Raw genomic sequence first — 22,963 nt, 5'->3', positions numbered from 1 at the left:
CCAACGCTGGCATCTCCACATCACCTGGTGTGAAGAAAGCCAGAGAAGAAGCAACATGATGCCAAAGCTATGATGAGAATGAATGAACGGAGGGAAGTGTGAGGTGATGTATTTTGATAGGAAGAATAAGGAGGCCTTATCCTGTTTGGATGGATATGGTAGAGGAACAAAGAGTTTTAGTGGTATAGGTACACAAATCACTAAAAGTAAAAGGTAGAAGTAATTAAGGCCTATTAAAAAAAAGCAAACAATCACTGGGATCCATATTTGGAGGAATAGAATTGAAAAGCAGTGACGTTATGTTAATCTTTTATTGAACCTTGGGTAAGGCCACAGTTGAAGTACCGTGCACTATTTTGATTGCCTTATTATACAAATAATATTCAGGCTTTGATGAAGGCACAATAAAGATAAACAAGGAAGATAGCGGAACCAAGAGGAGATACATTGCAGGAAAAGCTGAACGGATGGGGCATTGACACTCAAGAAAAGAACAGGCAGAGGGCCTGACCTGGTACATGTGTAAGAGAACGAAAGTGAACAAAATGTTTCTATTTGTGGAGCAAACCAGAGGTCAGAAATATGGGATCGTCACCCGGAAATCCAATAGGGAATTGCTTCCCCATTTTCTTGGCCTACAACTTTAACCCAGGATTCAACAGAGGAAGAAATTTGGGAAATAATGGCCATGCTGCAAAAAGAAAATTACGGATAGGGACAAAAAAAAAATAGAGGGTGAAAAAGAGAAATATATTCCTACCGTCCTTATGGCTATAGGTATTCCAGATTCATCAACAGGGCCAATTCCTGCATAATGCGGTGCTTTAATTACCGTGACTTTCTTCTCCTCTTCTGATGTTCTGTAAACTGGTTCTATGCTCATTATGTCTGCGCCGAGCGACTTGCTTTGCTGCGAAGTACTCAGGTTCTCTATGTGGAAATGAAAATGAAGCCCCGTGAGGAATAAATCTAAATCAACAAAGCACCATCATTTAAAGACTAAATTGACACTGGTTGTAAGCGTGGTCTGTGGATGAGGACACTGGGGGCTGGTTGTCCCTCTTTTTGGACACAGGCAGTTCCCCAACTAAAAATTACCAAAAACATTCTTCCATCGCTAAATAATTTAAACATTGATTTAGGTTCATACGTGGTGCATTACATCAATGGGTGGCAGGTGGCTCAGTGGTTAGCACTGCTGCCTCACAGCGCCAGCGACCCAGGTTTGATTCCCAGCTTGGGTCACTGTCTGCGTGGAGTCGGCACGTTCTCCCCATGTCTGCATGGGTTTCCTCCGGGTGCTCCGGTTTCCTCCCACAGTCTGAAAGACGTGCTGGTTAGGTGCATTGACCTGAACAGGTGCCAGAGTGTGGCGACGAGGGGAATTTCACAGTAACTTCATTGCAGTGTTAATGTAAGCCTTATTTGTGACTAATAAATAAACTTTTACTTTACTTTATACTACAACTCACTTTCAACTTAAGTCGTATTGCTGTAGGAAGAACCCATTTACTCGGACAACTTATTGCACACCCATCCCAGCAACTTTGATAATACACAGAGTAGCATATTTCAGTCTGAAGGGTCAGGACTGGGGAACAAATTCTGTTTCTACACCCTAGCTATGACTGTAACACTACATTCTGCACTCTCTCCTTTCCTTCTCTATGAACGGTATGCTTTCTCTGTATAAAGCACAAGAAACAATACTTTTCACTGTATACTAACACAGGTGACAATAATAAGTCAACTCAAGTGACACAAATTAAACCTCTTCATAAAGGCAAAATACTACAGATGCTGGAATCTGAAACAAAAACAGAAAATGCTGGAAAATCTTAGCAGGTCTGACAGCATCTGTGAAGAGAGAATAGAGCCAACATTTCAAGTCTGGATGAACCTTCATCAGAGTTGATGAAGCTTTAACGAAGGTTCATCCAGACTCGAAACCTTGGCTCTATTCTCTCTCCACAGATGCTGTCAGACCTGCTGAGATTCTCCAGCATTTTCTGTTTTTGGAATCTTTTCTATGTTCTGCTCAGATTGAGGTGGTTTGCAGTTCAGTCCTGGTGGAGCAGACAGAACCCGTCATGAAAATACTTGAAACATGGATTTTATAAAGTCATAAAGTTATAAAGTCAATTATTTATTCAAATTGAATAAACAGCCTGAAAATTCTAAATAATATGCACAACATGGCATTATTTCTGGGCAAAATCACATCATGAGCATTTACATTAAAAAGATCATGAGGCATACAGATGTTTCCCCACATGATTTCCTGTGTTGTATAAAGCCTTAAAACTGTTGATTTGATTTATTATTGTCACATGTATTAACATACATGCGTTATGCGTTAACGCATTAACAAATGCATTTCTGAATGGAGGGCTGTGACAAGTGGTGCTCCTCAGGGATCAGTGCTGGGACCTTTGCTGTTTGTAATATATATAAATGATTTGGAGGAAAATGTAACTGGATTGATTAGTAAGTTTGTGGACGACACAAAGGTTGGTGGATTTGCGGATAGCGATGAGGACCATCAGAGGATACAGATCAGTTGGAGACTTGGGCGGAGAGATGGCAGATGGAGTTTAATCCGGACAAATGTGAGGTAATGCATTTTGGAAGGTCTAAAACAGATAGGAAATATACAGTAAATGGCAGAACCCTCAAAAGTATTGATAGGCAAAGGGATCTGGATGTACAGGTACACAGGTCACTGAAAGTGACAATGCAGGTGGAGAAGGTAGTCAAGAAGGCATACGGCATGCTCGTCTTCATCGGCCGGGGTATTGAGTTTAAAAATTGGCAAGTCATGTTGCCGCTTTATAGAACCTTAGTTAGGCCGCACTTGGAATATAGTGTTCAATTCTGGTCCCCACACTACCAGAAGGAGAGGGTCCAGAAAAGATTTACCAGGATGTTGCCTGGTGTGGAGGGCATTCGCTATGAGGAGAGGTTAGAAAAACTTGGTTTGTTCTCACTCGAGCGGCGGAGATTGAGGGGAGACCTGATAGAAGTCTACAAGATTATGAGAGGCATAGACTGAATGGATAGTCAGAAGCTTTTTCCCAGGGTGGAAGAGTCAATTACTAGGGGGCATAGGTTTAAAGGTGCGAGGGGCAAGTTTTAAAAGACATGTATGAGGCAGATGTTTTACACAGAGAGTGGTGGGTGCCTGGAACTCGTTGCCGGGGGAGGTAGTGGAAGTGGATACGGTAGTGACTTTTAAGGGGCGTCTTAACAAGTACATGAATGAAATGGGAATAGAGGGATACGGTCCCCGGAAGGGTAGGGGGTTTTGGTTGAGTCGGGCAGCATGGTCGGTGCAGGCCTGGGGGGCCGAAGGGCCTGTTCCTGTGCTGTAATTTTCTTTGTTCTACAGTGAAAACTATTGTTTCTTGCGTGCTATACAGACAAAACATACCATTCATAGAGAGGGAAAGGAGAGAGTGCAGAATGTAGTGTTATAGTCATAGCTAGGGTGTAGAGAAAGATCAACTTAATGCAAGGTTCAAAAGTCTGACAGCAGCAGGGAAGAAGCTGTTCTTGAGTTGCTTGGTACGTGACCTCAGACTTTTGTATCTTTTTCCCGACAGAAGAAGGTGGAAGAGAGAATGTCTGGGGTGCGTAGGGTCCTTAATTGTGCTGGCTGCTTTGCTGAGGCAGCGGGAAGTGTGGACAGAGTCAATGGATGGGAGGCGAGAGATGAAATAATCATTAACCTGCAATTTCACCCCATACCATGCTTATTCCATAAGATGCAGATCGACATGGCTATCTGATGCTGTGCCTCGAGTCCTTGCACCAAAGGAGATTACTTCCTTCGTAATCTCCAAGTGTCACAACAAATAGGAACCACGGGAACGGTTTGCATTCCCATGTCCTGGTACAGTGCCAGGATAAAATCATAGAAATCATAAAACCCGACATTCAGCCCATCAAGCCTGCACCGACAACAATCCCACCCAGGCCCGCTCCCTGTCACCCCACTAATCCCTCTAACCTATGCATTCCGGGACACTAAGGAGCAATTTAGCATGGCCAATCAACATCTTTGAAGTGTGGGAGAAAACTGGAAACCCATGCAGACATGGGGAGAATGTACAAATTCCACACAGACACTGACCCAAGTGGGGAATCGAACCCAGGTCCCTACAGCTGTGAGGCAGCAGTGCTAACCACTGTGCCACCGTGCCGCCCAATGCAAGGTGGACTCACAAAATGCTGGCGGTGGGAGCCCGACAGAGATTTTGGAGGAAGCGGCCAATTAAATGTCTGCCCCCGGGAGCCTGTCCAATTAAGGACTGTGGGTGGGTGGGCTCCCAAGCCTGGAGGGACCAACAGGAGGAGAACCAGCACCGAAAGACATGGACGGCACGGTAGCACAGTGGTTAGCACTGCTGCTTCACAGCGCCAGGGACCTGGGTTCAAATCCCGGCTCGGATCACTGTCTGTGTGGAGTTTGCATGTTCTCCCTGTGTCTGCGTGGGTTTCCTCCGGGTGCTCCGGTTTCCTCCCACAGTCCAAAGATGTGCGGGCTAGGTTGATTGGCCATTCTAAATTGCCCCTTAGTGTCCCGGGATGCATAGGTTAGAGGGGTTCGTGGGTAAATATGTAGGGATATGTGGATAGGGCTGGGTGGGATTGTGGTTGGTGCAGACTCGATGGGCCGAATGGCCTCTTTCTGCACTGTAGGATTCTATGATTCAGTCCCACCATCAGTGGTGGGTGCTGCTGAACTATGTAAGGTGGTCACTGAAGGATATATTTGAAAGTTTAGGATCAAGCATCTCTTCCTTCCCCTTGTTCTTACCCTCTGTTCTTCCCCACAATCCTTCAGAAGTTCATTTTTCCCCAGAGTTGATCAATCCCTTTTTCGTTATGGCTACTATATTTAAAAGTATGCTAACCCTATCTTTCTATTTGCAAACATACAATTTGTATATGTTCTCCTTCGAAATACAATAGCCAACTTCAAACCACTCAATCTCTTTACCTTATGTAAATTGTTAGTCACGCTCCCCTGGTTTTTTTGTTCAACACCATATCAAACCAGCTGCCTTCACATCTTTCTTACTGATGTTTGATCCGTGCAATCTTTCTTTCTCTAATCCAATTAAACTAATCACACCCCCACAAGCTTGCTTTCCAGTGTATGTGAATATTATAGTGATATCACACAAAAAAAACTCATCTTCCTGACAGTCTGAATATTTTCTTTTGCCAGGGAATCATGTAATTATAGCACTTATAATCTGTAGTGAAACTGTTTCTAGGCCACTTCAAATGGGTGGAATTATTAGATTTGGAATGGGTAGGAACATTAGTTTTCCCTTTATTACCATCAAGATTGTGGGCCAATGCATTTGTATAAAAGCAGCAAAGTGACTTCATTCAATGCATGTAATACAGGATGAAGCCCATATGAACACCAGAATATTAACTTGTTATATCTACTGTCAGCTTGTAAATAGGTGTGCTGTAAACTCCCTTCATTTCTAAGATGAAAGGGATTTGAGATCAAAAGTAGGTAATCGCATTTCCACCCAGAAAATAGGATAACGTGTTTCATTTTGCTGGGGGGAAAGAGGGAAGGGGAAGCCATTTGAGATCAGGTTACAGGCTTCCCTATATGTTGATGTATACAACAGAGAGACAGAAGAGATTTGGTGCAGTTAGCAGAGAGAAAAAGGTTGCTTGACATTATGCACTTCCATAGCCAGATGCAGGCTATGTCTTTAGTCAAAGAGACACATCCTGCAGTCTTCTACATATTCTGGGATATTTGTTCTGGCATGGGAAAAGAAGAATCATGGGAATAGGCTTTGCTGGTGCTGATGGGTTTAAGACACACGTCAATAATTGAGGAAAGCACCTGGAGACGGTCACTTGAAATTCATACTCAGCGAAGCGGAACTATGGGAACTCAGGAGATGCTGAGAACAGCTGTAAAATACTCGCTATAAGGAATGTAATTATAGGGAGAGTACAATGTGTGACATATAGAAGGAACGTGCCTCTCTCTAGGTAAAGTATGAGTTGCCTAAAATGAAAATAACTTTTGGTCAATATTGCTTACAACCATTTGTTAAAAATGTAAACATTTTTACATGTTTCAAATGTACTAATTTAAACCAGAAGGAAGTTTCCCAAATAAAGACAGGTCATGTGAGGTAATTATTGCTGGATTTGGCTCATAGTGGCATGTTATTTTGGGGAAGTCTATTCTCAGAGTTTAGGAAAGTAGAGCAATTTGAAATGGCGTTAATTTAAGTATACTGCGTGTGTGCTATAGCCATTATTGTAGTTCATTGTAATTTTTATCCTGTATTGTTGTCTTTGAGTGCTTTACAGTTGAATAAATGCTTTATATTTGACCGATTACAACAAGACAGGAACTTTTCTCACTGGTGTACATCTCTTTCCTCACATTAAACTCCAAAACAAACGGTTAAGAACCGCTGTTCCAAGTTTTTCCTCTGGGATTTGCGATTCACTCGTATTTAACATCAGTGGGCATTCTTAACACGAGAGTGAATAAGAATAACGGAGAGGCAGACAATGCAATATTTGCCACTCATTCTACCTCCCTCCCCAGTGACTATCTTGGACCGATCCAGACCATTTCCAATCTCAGACTCCAGCTGAGTTTCCAAATCCATATCCTCTCCATCACAAAAACCACCTGGCCTCAGCTCATCCCTGCTACCCCCTCCCCAGCTCATCGACTGATGCTGAAACCCACATCAATGCTTGCGCAATCCTGTGATGCAACAATTCCATATTTTCCTGCCCAGTCTTCCATCCGGCACTCTCCATGAATTCCAGCTTGCACCCTAAACCACAATTCCTGGTACCCATCCAAATAAACCTGTTGGACTTTAACCTGGTGTTGTTAGACTTCCTACTGTGTTTACTCCAGTCCAACGCCGGCATCTCCACATCATGACCCATCCGTCAGCCCCAGAGTAACTACTGAAGCACCCAGACTGAACCTCGCACTGGACACCCTACACACACACACTACTCTCCCAGCAGATCCCCCACAACTCCCTCAGCCCTGACCCAACCCTGCCCCCTGCCGATCCCTCCCAGTCTCCCCGATTCCCTCAACCACATGCCTTTGAAACTTACCTTCTCGTTTAAATTGTCCCTTTAAACATCTCCTATACTGCAGCTAGTGTTGTAAAAGGGAGAGAGGTGGGGTTCCTTTCTTCCCTGAACCCCAGTTACACCTTGCCGATGCAGCCTGCGGAGCGCTTCGCTGCTTCTCTCCATCCAGCCGGTGTGAGGAAGATTGGGTGAGTGGGGGCTTTGGAATTTCAACAAGGGCAAGTCCATCCAGAGTGGCAATCCTCCAGAGATTACCACTCCGAGGAAGTTACGGATCATTTTTCTCCTCCTCATTTAACCAAAAAAGCATATATTCATCGAACATGGAAACAGTTAATACAGTAACGATTTAACAAAATATTCTAACTTTTGAAATCAAAATGTTTAGAACTTTAAAGTAGGTGTAAACTTGTGTCTTTAACTATTTCTTATTAACCAGAACTGTTAATTATTTATCAGATAAATTATTTGGTAATAAAACTACAAACACAAGTGCCCTTGAGATTTTTTGAGATGTGTAAAGATACGGACCACAGTTACAGTGTGTGTGTGAAACTAATGTCACTGAACAATATAGGTCATTGTTACAGATTAAGCTAACTGCTGGGTGCCACATGATTAATTCAAAGCTTTTAACACAGTTACACAAAGTAAACATTGCACAGAAACAGCTTACCCATGGTTCTGCTGTGTTGCATTGCGACAACGTTTGGATTCATTGAGGGTGGCGAGGAGTAGGCCGATGATGGTGAGAAGGGCCTTTGCAGATAACTCATCGGACTGCTACTATCAGTGCGAGAATTTCCATTCACTGCCATCTGTGCGCAGTAAGAATAGACAGACCATTATCAACACCCAGCAAGGAATCAATGCTACTTCTATCAAAGAAGGAGGATGTCAGACTTTGTCACCCAGAAAAGGTAGCAGTGGGGATGTGATTAGTACATACAGAGACACACACAGGTCACTAGAGTGAGTACGAGAGTGTCATCCGATCATCGAGATTGCCAGGGTGAATATACAGTCAGCTATCTTCCACCTCAAAGCATTCCCAGACAAATGTTTTCACACACGACTGTAGTCTTCCATTTCAGTCACACAATTTCCCCCCGACACACCCTTCCCGTCACCCCCCCACTCTCCAAATTAGTTTAGTTTCAACCGCATAACGAGTTCTGACAATGCTGACATCACGGTTATCCCCAAATGAGGGAATATTAGTTCCAATGAATAAAACTAAATGTGTTGTTTTGACACCTCATGCTGTCAGTGCTTCCACATCCACAGAAAGAAAACCTGAGTTAGAATAAGATAAACAATGAAAACACAACCTTTTGTTATTTTCTTGGGCAACAGGCTTGGCGAAGAGAGTGTGACCAACGTCTGGGGTTTTGCCCACTTTGACATGAAGTGTTGGTGCATATGTCCGCTGCTGGTACATTTACCTAACACTTACTCTTCTACCTCTTCACTAAACCGCACACACCTAGAGGTGCCATACCACCTTTCATCATTAGTGCCATTAAATCATCCAACTTCTTCATATCTTTCATTTCCTTTTCTTTAAAATCAGGTGGTTTTAAAACTATTAAAGGGTCTAGTTTCACCAGTACCAACACAATGAGATTACCAAATTCAAAATTCCCAGCAGGGATTTTACAATGCTGCGAAAGAAGGACTTTTCTAACTGTGTGAAATTCTAATTATCCATGGAAAGTTCAAACAGTGAACTAGGTGTACCCGTATCTATCTGCTTCTAGTCGAACCTTTCCTGCTCCTGCATAAACAACGTGAATCTACACATGACCATTTCTTCAAAGGGACGTCAAACCCAAGGAGCTTGTGCTCAGCGGAACGGTGGCAATGCCACATAACTTGATCCTGTGCTCAGGGATGTAGCTGGTCTTATAATCTGTGCAATGAGCACGGAAGTATTTAAAGATTAAGAAATAGCTGTAGCTATTCAAAACTTCCTTTGCAGCAAGGTAAATGCATCAAGGATTTCCTGTTACAAGAATATTTCCAACATTTGATACGAACAGAATAGCAAAATTGATGAAATGAAGGTGGACCAGAAAGGACAATTCAATTATAATTTCCCCCACTTAAATGATCGAGTAAATGGAGTTCAGTACCTTCCGCAACAGCTTTACCTGTGCTTAAGGCATTCAGGAGAACAGATTTTGATACCAGGGTCCAATATTTCTCAACTTAAATTCTAAAAAACGCAACCGCTCATTGCAATTTGTAAAGGGCTTGATAAACCTGATTGTCACACTGACCAGCGCTAGTCTAAAGATCCTGAGGTAAAATAATAGTCAAAACACGCTTATTGTAAATAAGTCTTAAGAAGCCTTTCAGATCAGTCTCGACTTGAATTAGGTTTTTAATATCTGTAATACAAGGGATTAGTTAAAAAGGTATGTTGCATATCTCACAAATGAACAAAAATGACACAGCAGAAATTCAGGAAACATTGGCAAATTCCTAACCGTGGTAAACATTTTAATTGGCCCACTTTGTTTCCAATCCAGATCCTTTTAGGAGAGAGTGTGTTGTGTAGCACAATCAGATGCACCACAGTTATGTGAATAAACCAGTCTAACAAAAAGGACATCCATTATTGATAACTGACAAACTGTTAGTAGATACCAGTGATTGCAGGTGACACATAGAAGCAAACAGCAACACCTAATACAGAACATGCAGACACAAGCGATTTGGTTATGTTTAGTCCCTACTGGAAATATGCCACCTAGTTTAGCAAGGTGGGTTAACAGGAAGGGTAATTACATGAGCGGGAGCAGTAGTGGTAGTAGTTGTATCATCGGTTATTGCGGACATCCGACTCAGGGTTGGGGACGGAGTGTCAGAATGATCCGTGGTGTCGTAGCCACAGGTATGCAGCTCATCTAGAATGGCTGTGGAGGACTCGCTTAGGTTGCAAGACGAATATTCACTCAGAGTGGAGTCAGTAACAAACGAAGATGCTTCACTCGGGTTTGTGAGAAGACTCGAGGTCAGGGAAGGTAAACTGTAAGATGACAGGGTAGGACAACGGGCCTTCTGAAGGTGGGAGGGAATGAAGTCATCGAAGGTTGGCAAGGTAGCTGGCTCTCGCTCCACACCATAGTAAGGCGAGAGAAGGGTCCGGTTAGTAGGTAGCAGAGGAAGAGGTGAAGCAACGTCGGGTGAGATTTGCCAGCATCCCTGTGATGTATTAATCGTGGATGCCATTTTCTCTTCTGACTGATTTTCAGGCTGAAGGAGGGAGAATATTATAGGTGTAAGCACAAGAACAAGTTATTAAATGTTGGGGAAAATTAATCTAACAGTCTTCCAAACAATGCCTTCAGTTAATGCTCAAATTCTCATTGATTGTAGATTGTATTCTAAAAAAATAACATAATTGTCTCACTGTGCACCCCGAGTGTGTTGTTACGGGTGATTATGACAGAATTTGCATTTACATTTTTATAATCTGTTTCTAAACATAATCAAGGACCCCACGCACACTAGACATTCTCTCTTCCACCTTCTTCTATCGGAGAAAAGATACAAAAGTCTGAGGACACATACCAATCGACTCAAGAACAGCTTCTTCCCTGCTGCATCAGACTTTTGAATGGACCTACCTCGTATTAAGTTGATCTTTCTCTACACCCTAGCTCTGACTGTAACACTACATTCTGCACTCTCTTCTTTCCTTCTCTATGAATGGTATGCTTTGTCTGTATAGCACGCAAGAAACAATACTTTTCACAGTATACTAATACATGTGACAATAATAAATCAAATTAAGTTGTTTTCAAAGCATCTAACAATGCGCTCCATCATACCACACTAATGTACTGACCAGAGTTTCAACTACTCTAAATCATGGACATCACGTAATAGCACATCATTCCAAAGACACAGTAGAGCAAAGATAACAATCAGGCCTCAAATCCATTAAAAAAGACACACAAACATTTTTTCCTTGTCGTTAAAGCAGAATTTGGTTGCAGTGAAACCCAAAACAGAAATACAGGTTTGCAAACTCTTACTGGGACAAAATTTGCCTTTTGCGGAACATACGATGGAAAGTTTCACGGTATTGAACCAAAGTGCTTTACTGTAGACCTCAAAGACTCTTGGTGCACAAGATATATTAATGTTCATACCATAGAAAACTGAAAACATATTCATCCAAGTAACTGGAATGGACTTCGTACCGGAAATTAAATATGTGAATTTCCGTGCAAGCGTAAGAGTTTTATTCCACAATGCAATTGAAACTTATTTTTAAAATGGTGCAGTGAATGCATCTACACCAGACAGTAAGGTGCTGCACTGTGAAAACATCCAACATATATCATGATGTGAATAAAAGTTATATAGAGCTTGCTGAAGTTAAAACACAGTGGTACGGTGGCACAGTGGTTAGCACTGCTGCCTCACAGCACCAGGGACCCGGGTTCAATTCCCAGCTTGGGTCACTGTCTTTGTGGAGTTTGCACATTCTCCCCATGTCTGCGTGGGTTTCCTCCGGGTGCTCCGGTTTCCTCCCACAGTCCAAAAGATGTGCAGATTAGATGGATTGGCCATGCTAAATTACCGCTTAGTGTCGGGGGACTAGTTAGTGTAAATACATGGGGTTATGGGGAAAGGGCCTGGGTGGGATTGTGGTCGGTGCAGAGTCAATGGGCCGAATGGCCTCATTCTGTATTGTAGGGATTCTATGATTCTATGAAAGTTGAGACAAACAGGTTCATTGTACCTGTATCGACAATTAAAGTGGCATTTAACAGTCATACAGGACTGAAGTTTTACTGAGTCAGGTTGAATTGGAGGTGTCTTAAAAAGGGCAGATTGGTACCGAATCCAGGATTCCTGACTCTGATTTTCCATAGTTCAGGCAGGTTCCTGTCAAAAGCCCGCACCCAGCATTCCTGCTCTGGCCAGCTCCATAACAGGGATTGGCATGTCCTATTCCTCTGCAATCTTCATGGAAACTGGCCAGGGTTTGAAAAGCTGTGGTTCACAGCCCCTCAGGGGAGTCACAAACCCTAGTCTGCATGAAGATGAGCTCAAAACGTCCTTCATGCCAAACCATGCCCCCCCCCCCCCACCACCACCACCACCCCATTCCCTTTGGCCCTTCATACCCCCATGCCAAGCTATGTCTCTCCCACAGCAACTCATGCCACAAGCATAGCACTGGTGCTATGAGAGGGGGTAGGGTTCCAGGAGGGGGCGGGTCTTAAGGTGGCATAGACAGGGGGATGGGGAGTGTGAGAGAGTTTGAGGGGTAAAGGCCAATGGGCATTTGTATTTTTATTTTAACTGAACAAAGAAAATTACAGGACAGGAACAGGCCCTTCAGCCTTCCAAACCTGCACCGACCATGCTACCTGACTGAACTAAAACCCCCTACCCTTCCGGGGCCCGTATCCCTCCATTCCCATCCTATTCATGTATTTGTCAAGACGCCCCTTAAAAGTCACAATCGTATTTGCTTCCACTACCTCCCCCGGCAGCGAGTTCCAGGCACCCACCACTCTGTAAAAAAAACTTGCCTCGTACACCTCCTTTAAACCTTGCCCCTTAAACCTATGCTCCCTAGTAATTAACTCTTCCACCCTGGGAAAAAGCTTCTGACTATCCACTCTGTCCATACCCTTCATAATCTTGTAGACTTCTATCAGGTCACCCCCTCAACCTCCGTCGTTCCAGTGAGAACAAACCAAGTTTCTCCAACCTCTCCTCATAGCTAATGTCCTCCATAACAGGCAACATCCTGGCAAATCTTTCTGTACCCTCTCCAAAGCCTCCACATCCTTCTGGTAGTGTGGCGACCAGAATTGAACACTATATTCCAAATGCTGCCTAACTAAGGTTCTATAAAGCTGCAACATGACTTGCCAATTTTTAAACTCAATGCCCCGGCCGATGAAGGCAAGCATGCCGTATGCCTTCTTGACTACCTTCTCCACCTGCATTGCCACTTTCAGTGACCTGTGTACCTGTGCATCCAGATCCCTCTGCCTATCAATACTCTTAAGGGTTCTGCCATTTGCTGTATATTTCCTATCTGTATTGGACCTTCCAAAATGGATTACCTCACATTTGTCCGGATTAAACTCCATCTGCCATCTCTCTGCCCAAGTCTCCAACCGATCTATATCCTGCTGTATCCTCTGATGGTCCTCATCGCTATTCGCAAATCCATCAACCTTTGTGTCGTCCGCAAACTTACTAATCAAACAAGTTACATTTTCCTCCAAATCATTTATATATATTACAAACTGGGATGAATCAGAATCCCTACAATCCCTTCGGTGCAGAATAGGCCATTCGGCCCATCGTGTCTGCATCCACTCTCTGGCAGAGTATCTTACCCAGGCCTAATCCCCATAACCCTGTGTATTTACCCACTAATCCCCCCAACCGGGGGGAACCGGAGCACCCAAAGGAAACCCACATAGTCACCCAAGGCCAGAATTGAACCTGGGTCCCTGCCCTGCTGGTAAGGTCAAAGTCGCCTCCACCAATCACAGACTTATTACCTCGACCTCGGATCAAAACTGGAGCTTTGCTCATTTTAAACTGAATGAGATTTCCCCAAATCCCTGTGGAAATTGCTCAGTTATAATCATGTTTCTAACTACATAGTTTCTGGCATGTTTCTAACTCACAAAACCCCAAAGCTGTGAGCAGCATTTGAGGGGGCAAACATCGGCACCACATGCTGCCAAGGGAACAGAGTTGTCTTCAAAAGTATCTGTCAGTCAAATGTGTGATAAACTCACAATATTAGCAATTCTACCACAAACAATTATTTGCTCCTTTAACGCTCCTGCAGACAATGTAAAGGAAATGTTGCACTTCGGTGGAACAATTGAAAGAATAAATTTTACACCCTGAAAGATGAAAACAATGGCTTGACATGGTAGCAAGCAACACATAATATATCCATCCATCCACTGAATGTACTCCATTCAAACCATTCAATGGTCCATTGAGATTAGCCAAACATTGATCTAGGTTCTGCCCTTTGGGTTATTTTGAGAAAGCAATAAATAAAGAATAGAAAGAAACTATTTTATGACATTGGCATATCAACGCAGCTTTCAAACTGGGAGCTACGAGGTCAGTGGATTGCTATATTTTTCTGCTCACTTACTAAGATTTATAAATTCAGGTGCATTGCAGCTGTCTTATACACAGAAACCAGGCACTCAAGACAGACTGTGTGATTACACTCATTACAGGCTGGAGGTGCGTCGACCACCACACTGGGTCAGGGGCCTGTGTGGAAGTGCAGGGCATTAAAACGTGACGATAATTTGAGAATTTGCCCATCTTGGAGAGATAGTCCATCTACTATGTGGAAGATGTAAGGTGTGGGGGATGAGGGCTGCCAAGTTGGTGAGTATCAAATAGAAAGAATTGCGGATATGAGGAGGTGGTGGAGCAAAGGATGATGCAGTGATTGAGGGGTACGATGGGAAGTGGGGAATGGGTGTGTTGTGAGTAGTGTTGTGAGACACTAGAGGGTGGCTAGTTTATTTCCCTCTCTCCCCGACATGTCCTTGGAGCTAAGATCCTGGCATGGATCTACTCCAGAATTTGTCCCACTGGTGGCTGAGGTGTTGTCTGCAGGGCTCTTGGTTCCTGTAGTAAGGGGCTGAGAAACCAGTATCTCCTTCCTCCAGTCCACTGCCTTAACTAGAACTGGTGATGTAGTAGTATGGAAGAATCTGGAGGCCTGCAGTCATTTCTCTTTTCTCAAGCATTCCCTGCCGCCTGCAGTCAGAGTGAGATTCCCATTGAAAGCATGCAGATTTGCGCAAGCAGACAGCCAATAAGCAGCACAGGGAGTGATGGATGACACCAAAACTCAGGAAAATGAAGTTCCAGTGTGAACGTCATCTGGTCTCCACGCCAAACTGAAGAAAGAAAGAACTGCGCTCGGGACCTGCCGCCTGATTTCACGCATGATCTGATCTCAGGGGCATTGTTTCTGTTGCGATGGGTTTTTATTCCCTTTTTCTTTCATGGGATGTGAGCGTCGTGCCAAGGCCAGCATTTATTCCTTTTATCCCTACTTTCCTTGAACTGAGTGATTTGCTAGGCCATTTCACGGCACAGTGGTAAGCACTGCTGCCTCGCAGTGCCGGAGACCTGGGTTCAATTCCGGCCTTGGGTCACTGTCTGAGCGGAGTCTGCACTTTCTCCCAGTGTCTGCATGGGTTTCCTCTGGTTTCCTCTCACAGTCTAAAGATGTGTAGGTTAGGTGCATTGGCCATGCTAAATTGCCCCTTCGTGTTCAAAGATGTGCAAGTTAGATGGATTAACGATAGAAAATGTATGGATGGGCCTGAGTAAGATGCTCTTTGGAGAGTCGGTGCAGACTCAATGGGTGGAATGGCCTCCTTTTGCACCGTAGGGATTCTATAGTTTCAGCGGGCTGTTAAGAGTCAACTGTGGGTCCGGAGTCACATCTGGGCCAGGCCAGGCAAGGAACCCAGAAGGAACAAACATTTAGGACCAGCATTCTTATTTCCCCCTTTTTGTGGGTTGCGTTTTAAAGTAAAAAAGACCAGTTCAGACCAGCATTCCCATTTCCCCATTTTACTGCTTTTCCCTTCTGCGGGACAGCAGACTTCCTTCCCTAAAAGGATATTAATTAACCAGATGGATCTTTACAACAATCAGTGATAGTTGTGTCCCAGTGGGAGGAAACCGGATAGATGCTCCGGTTTCCTCCCAAAATCCGAAAGATATGCTGGTTAGGTGCATTGGCCATGCTAAATTCTCCCTCAGTGTACCCGAACAGGTGCCAGAGTGTGGCGACTAGGAGATTTTCACAGTAACTTCATTGCAGTGTGAATGTAAGCCTACTTGTGACACTAATAAATAAACTTTAAACTTAAGATTGGAGAGAAATATCAGAAGGCAGAGAACTCCAGACTGCAGAAATATGAGAGTGAAAAGTTCCACCATAGATAGTAGGTAACATGGAAGGAGATCAGTGGATGGAATGGGACAAATCGTTTTGTTACATGATCATTCATAAGCAATGCAACTCGTTCCTTTAAAGGACCATCCAAGGGCTAAATCCATCACCTGTATGGATATCTTTAAACTGCAGGCCTTTAATACACCCAGCTAAAGGTGCAACGTGTATGCTAGCTGATGCTTGATTTTGCTGATGTTTGATCAAAGGCACTCAAGTGCCTGAACAAGGAGGGACTGGACATCAGGAAAGAGGAGGGGGCTCCACTGGGAGTTACCCCCGTACCCTTGCTGCCAACATCCCCCCTACATCCTGCAAATCCCCCAACATCATTTATCTGTGGCCTGGGTCACTCCACGATCCTGAGACTCGGCTGGGTATCATCCCTGCACCAGTCTCAGCCTCCCACGTGGCACAAGAGCTGCTGGCTTTAGATTGGCTGGCAGCTCTCAGCGGGCAAGCTTTCCACCCCTGGGGTTTTGATTCCATGGCAAGGCCCATCACTGGCCTCCACATTGCCTGATGGGAACGTGGAACGGCAGACCTTCCCGAAAAGAGGGAGCCCACATCTCTCACTGACTCTATAGAGGTGAGACCTCTGACGTCTTGACAAGATTCCGTCTGTTAACTATATTTCTCTCTCCAAAAATGCTGCCTGACTTGTGGAATATTTCTAGCATGTTCTCTTTTTATTTAAGGTGTCCAGCATCTGCAGTATTTTGCTGTTGCAAGGTGGAATTCATTGTTTGAAACACCGGTGTCTTTCCAATCACAGTACCCAGCGCACTCTAGCAGAGACTGTTATTCTGGGACTTGTTTGACATAAATTTTCAGCCATAGTTATGAAATTCTACAAACACGTGTAGGCGTACAGTCTTTCGGCTACTTACTTTAGAGGTTGCACCTCCAGCCTTTTGCATTGTGGGGTAATCAGTTCCTTCACCAAGGATTAAGCACCCACTGAGCCTCTCCCAGTTATTAAACTGGAACGGGTGCAAAAAGGATTTACAAGGGATGCGACCAGGACTGGTAATTATAAGGAGGCCTATAGCAGGAGGATGAGGGGTGACCTTATAGAGGTTTATAAAATCATGAGGGACGTACAAGGTGAATTAGCCAAGGTCTTTTCCCCAGGGTAGGGGAATCCAAAACTGGAGGGCATAGGTTTAAGATGAGGAGAAAGATTTAAAATGGACCTGAGGGAAACATTTTCACACAGAGGGTGATGCGTATATGGAATGAGCTGCCAGAGGAGGAGGTAGAGGTGGCTACAATTAAAAGATATTTGGACAGGTGCATGGATAGGAAAGGTTTAGAGGGAAATGGGCCAAATGCAGGCAAATGGGCCTCGCTCAGTTTAGGAAACCTGGTTGGCATGGACGAGTTGGGCCGAAGGGCCTGTATCCGTTCTGTATATCTCTATGACTCAATGACTATGACTTTCCATTTTGCGATGCCTGGCTTCCCTTCTCCATTTGTCCGGCCTTCAATCTCCTTCACCCTCTTCCCAAAGATGACTATGTTTAACTGTGCCCCAATGCTCTCGTGTGTTTAATTTTAGTTGGGCTGTATTATGCGGCAGGAGATGTGGGAGTTCAAACCAAGGCTTTCTTTTCCTTCCCAAAACAGGTGTTTGAAACCATGTCTCATTCAATTTAGAACAAGATGCGCTCGTGCTGTCAGTATGATTAACTATATTGATTTTCTTATACTAACACACCGATTCCAGTCATTGAGAATCTGCGATAATAAGGTATAAAGAACAAAGCATAGTACAGCACAGGAACAGGCCCTTCAGCCCACCAAGCCCGTGCCGACACATGATACCTTTCCAAACTAAAGATCTTTTGCCTCTATGCGGTCCGTATCCCTCTATTCCCTGCCTATTCAGGTTTGCTCGAATGAAATAGCTCTTGTGTGGATATTTCAAACACAAATCCACCTTAGCTGGGTTTCCAATGGGCAGTTTATACAGCAGGCTGCTACCAGCAGCTTCTTTATGTTTCAGCTTTCGGGCTGAATGAACGTTTGAGGTGGGGGGCGGGATTGGTGGCAGTGGACTGGAACACAAATTTGCCTCGAGCCCACCTAGGGGGAGAAGAGGTCGGGTCTCAGCAGAAGAGAGAGCTGGAAGTAGCACATGTACCAGGTTACCAGTTTAAGCTAGCCCCAGGACTGTCCAAGCAGGTACCAGACGGGGGGAGACACTGATTAATAATCCAAACACAAACAAGACAAAGGAAGAGGTGTTCACTTTTCCCCACAGTTTAAAGTTTTGATGTTGCAGAGGAGGAACCATCACTTGGGATGAAGAGCTTTGCCCTCAGGCTCGCCTGCACAAGTGACAAGACAGTGAGGGTCTGTATCAATCCCTACTTTCCCATTTGAACATGGTGTTACTCCCTGAATCTTATTCTCCATTGACAAACTGCACGCTCATTCTCCTAATGGGATTGACTGCTGGAATGTCTGATAAGAGTGCATACCGGTGAAACTGACACATGTCTACACAAGCAACAAGACCTTTCTCAAAACTCAAACCTTACCCATTTGAAACCATGTAGAGTTTATGATCCACTATCGCTTGCCTCGAAACAGACCCGAAACACTAAGCTCTGCCGCTGCCCCCTCGAGCTGTGGATTCATAGGCGCGTAAGCAGCTAGCGCAGGAAGGATGAATTGTCAATGTACAACTACAACTATAATAATACTTAAAATAATCATTGAAGTCATTGATTGGACTTCTCCCACAGTTGAGCTGTTAAAGGTAATGGAGGGCCGGCTTCTTAACTTCTAAGACCTCTGCAAGTGGGAATAAAAATGTTAACTACATTGAAAATTGCTGCCAATAAAAAAAAAAGTATTATATACCAGATGATGCCCTGAGGAGCGTGCACAAGATGGAGCATTAAGCACTTGTAACATGTCCTTATGTAGATTCCGTCCACTGTTTGCAGCAGATACAGGTGGGCATCCTTGTGTGTCGAACCCAGGGGCTGTTGTATGCAGACTTCCTGGAGCTATCTGAATGGAAAGAGAGGCTGTGTGTCTCTCAGGCTCTGTCCTATCTCCAAGTGGGAGTGAATGGTGTGAGGGTTTCTCATCAGTGTCAGGCTTGGATGGTTGTCTGGCACGGGGGGAATTAGCAACCATCTGGTCCTCCAACAAGGTTAGCTTGATGGCAGTGACTTTACGATCTTGGGAGTGTCCGTGGCTTGTGTGAAGTAAAGGGTCAGCGCTGCTACTATCGGCTACTTTGCACGTTAGGCTCCGGGCAGCTGGTGGTTGCCGTGCGGAAGGGGAAAGGGTGCTGGAATGTCGAAGCAGATGCGACGAAGTGTGTGTGTACTCTTCCGTATTAGTCAAACAGGTAATGCCGGGGGTTATTCGCAGGCTAGGTGCGGGGAGTGAGGGCCAATTGCCAGGTGTCAGATCCTGGGTTGAATTAAGTGGTATATTGTGGCTGCCGGGACATGTTAGTGAACACCAATTAAAACTTTCCTTTCTGGGTGGTGGTGAGGGAACCTGTCAAAGATAACCACACAGCAGGATAGACAGAAACCATACAAGGAGGAAGAAAAACAAAAATAGAAAACATCAGCAAGGCGATTTCATTTCAATTTAAAACAGTTGAGCATTATGCTAGCTAATACTTAAGGGACACATTTAATGTGACTCATTAGCATAGATAACAAAATTGTCTTTAGAGTGTCAATTCTGGAGCTGAGCGATCCAAAAAAAACCTGTTTAATTACACTCAATAAGCATTTAGAAACCATCTCAGTTTGCGTCTTACAACAAATTAAAGGGCCATCTGCAGAAAATACTATCCGCCCCCTCACTCCTTCAGCTCAGCTGCACCAAGAATTTATACAAAGTGAGGTTGTGTAAATATTCCTCGCTTCTCGGCCTTTTGGCTAAGATCAAGTGTAGTTAGGCGGATGCTGCACTTGGTCGAGGTCATTGGGTTGCATTCAAGCTTCATTTTCATATGAAGCAATTTTTAAAAGCGGCATCTCGGCCTTTTGGCTAAGATGCAAATGAGATCAAGCCTTGGAGGGGACGGAGACGTCTGCCTACTCCAATCAGCTTGGCTCATGTAGATCAGGCGCAAGACAGGGTAGAGGATTGCATGCCCTGTCTTGTCAGCCTGGATCGGAAATGTCTCAACTTGTTGAGACTCTGAATTGGACTTGATTTTATTGAATTGGAAAAGTATTTTTTAAAAATTCCTCATAACTGTACATAAAGACAAAAATATCAACAGGATCTACAAGCATTCACTTTACCATCATTCTGCTTATCTGGTGGAAACCCTTCACCGATTAGTTTTAACAGCACAGTGTGATAGCACCAAGACAATGTCGCTGTAACGCAACATATGGATAGAGCCTTAACTGAAATATTGTACACCAGGTTATTTTAAGTGGATAAAAATGTTGCTGCTCATTAATATGTCTGGTCAGGAAATTTTCCTTGGTTTAACTTTGGAATTTTCATACCTTTTTCAGTATGGCGTGGAGATATTATTGCAATTCACTCTTCGAACAGAATAATGAAACAAGATTCACTAAAAGAGCATCTGCTGCTAACTGGAATCTCCAGTCCAAGTTTTGTTCCCTTTTTCAAAGTTATCTCCTCTCTGCTCATCTGAAGATGCCAAGTTCTTTGGTTGGAACACAGCAGTGTGGGTGCCAGAACCCTTTGGGTACCTCACTCAATTGTCTCATTATTCTTCGATTCTCTGATGGAATGTAGCAAATTTCTACATTCCAGCAGTATATTTAAGCACAGTGTCACAGCTGAACCCAATTCTGTCCACACTAACAGCTCGGGCCGCTAAATAGTTACTCAAATCAGATGCCTGGACCGTTTCCCTTGCTCCCCAACCCAAGGCGGTTGAGGCTCGTTTCAGTGGCCCAATTATTGTCACGCTCGAGAGCGGCTAAATGGGGATTTGCTCTGTTGTGATCTCTATCACAGTCTGAGGATTCGGGGTAGGCCATTTAGGACAGGGATGAGGAGACATTTCTTCACCCAAAGAATGGTGAGCCTGTGGAATTCATTACCACAGGGAATAGTTGATGCCAAAACATTGACTGTATTCAAGAGGCGGCTGGATATAGCACTTGGGGGCAAATGGGACCAAAGGTTGTGGGGAGAAAGCAGGATTAGGCTATTGAGTTGGACAGTCAGCCATGATCGTGATGAATGGCGGAGCACGCTCAAAGGACCAAATGGCCTCTCCTGCTCCTATCTTCTATGTTTCTATGTATCGGGAACTCCAGAGGAACATAATAGGTACCTTTCGACTGACAACTGCATCTGGAGTCCTCTCTCATTTGGACAGAGAAAATCAGCCAAGCTGGCACGATTCGAAGATTTAGTCAGGGCCGGAGTGTGTTAAAGTGAGCACCTGAGCTGGTCAGCCACAGCTTTGAACTAAACAAAGAACAAAGAACAATACAGCACAGGAACAGGCCCTTCGGCCCTCCAAGCCTGCACCGATCACGTGTTCCTAACTAGACCATCCGTTTGTCTCCCTCTATTCCCAGTCTATTCATGTGGCTATCTAGATAAGTCTTAAAGGATCCTAGCGTGTCTGCCTCAACCACCTTGCTTGGTAGTGCATTCCAGGCCCCCACCACCCTCTGTGTAAAATACATCCCCTGCATATCTGCATTGAACCTTGCCCCCCTTACCTTGAACTTGTGACCCCTTGTGTTTGTCATTTCTGACCTGGGAAAAAGCTTCCAACTGTTCACCCTATCTATGCCCTTCATAATTTTATAAACTTCTATTAGGTCGCCCCTCAACCTCTGTCTTTCCAGGGAGAACAACCCTAGTTTACTCAATCTCTCCTCACAGCTAATACCCTCCATACCAGGCAATATCCTAGTAAACCTTTTCGGCACTCTCTCCAAAGCCTCCACGTCCTCTGGTAGTGTGGTGACCAGAACTGGACACAGTATTCCAAATGTGGCCTAACTCTATAACTGCAACATCATATGCCAACTTTTATACTCTGTGCCCCGTCCAATAAAGGCAAGCATGCCATGTGCCTTCTTCACCACCTTTTCCACCTGTGCTGCCACCTTCAAGGATCTGTGGACTTGTACTCCCAGGTCCCTCTGTGTGTCTACACTTCTGATGGTTCTGCCATTTATTGTATAGCTCCCCCCTGCATTAGATCTACCAAAATGCATCACTTCGCACTTTTCTGGATTAAATTCCATCTGCCATTTCTCCGCCAAATTTTCCAGCCTATCTATATCCTGCTGTATTCTCTGACAATGTTCATCACTATCCGCAACTCCAGCAATCTTTGTGTCGTCTGCAAACTTACTAATCAGACCAGCTACATCTTCTTCCAAATCATTTATTTATATCACAAACAGCAGAGGTCCCAGTATAGAGTCCTGCGGAACACCACTAGCCACAGACCTCCAATCAGAAAAAGACCCCTCCACTGCTACCCTCTCTCTTCTATGGCCAACAAAGTAAGAAGTCTAACAACACCAGGTTAAAGTCCAACAGCTGTTGGAAATTAGCCTGGTGTTGTTAGACTTCTTACTGTGTTTACCCCAGTCCAACGCCGGCATCTCCACATCATGACTTCTACGGCCAAGCCAGTTCTGTACCCATCTAGCTAGTTCACCTTTGATCTCGTGAGATTTAACCTTTGCACCAGCCTGCCACGAGGGACCTTGTCAAATGCAACAGGGAAGTGGAGCTGACTCTTATTGCCTTTCAAAAGCCTCCCTGGTGACTTCTTTCCTTGTAAGCTCTGACCTGGATGGAATTGAATGGCATTTAGGTAATGCCCTGTACTTTTAATACTTC

At 44.3% G+C, this 22,963-nt stretch overlaps 1 protein-coding gene across 1 annotated transcript in view; it reads right to left on the bottom strand.

Annotated features, from left to right (window-relative positions):
* The window catches only part of LOC144494685 (sorbin and SH3 domain-containing protein 2-like), a 303,190-nt gene that overhangs the window by 124,990 nt on the left and 155,237 nt on the right, over window positions 1–22,963 (bottom strand). The window contains exons 6-7 of the mRNA XM_078213885.1: window positions 7,796–7,937; window positions 761–930 (exon numbers count right to left, since the gene is read on the bottom strand). Coding sequence (XP_078070011.1) covers window positions 761–930; window positions 7,796–7,937 — 312 coding nt within the window. The remainder of the gene's footprint in view (window positions 1–760; window positions 931–7,795; window positions 7,938–22,963) is intronic.

The sequence above is a fragment of the Mustelus asterias genome, chromosome 6, assembly GCF_964213995.1.
Source record: "Mustelus asterias chromosome 6, sMusAst1.hap1.1, whole genome shotgun sequence".
NCBI lineage: Eukaryota > Metazoa > Chordata > Chondrichthyes > Carcharhiniformes > Triakidae > Mustelus > Mustelus asterias.
Note: the sequence above shows the minus strand (reverse complement) of the source record. Positions and strands in the feature narration are given on the sequence as shown.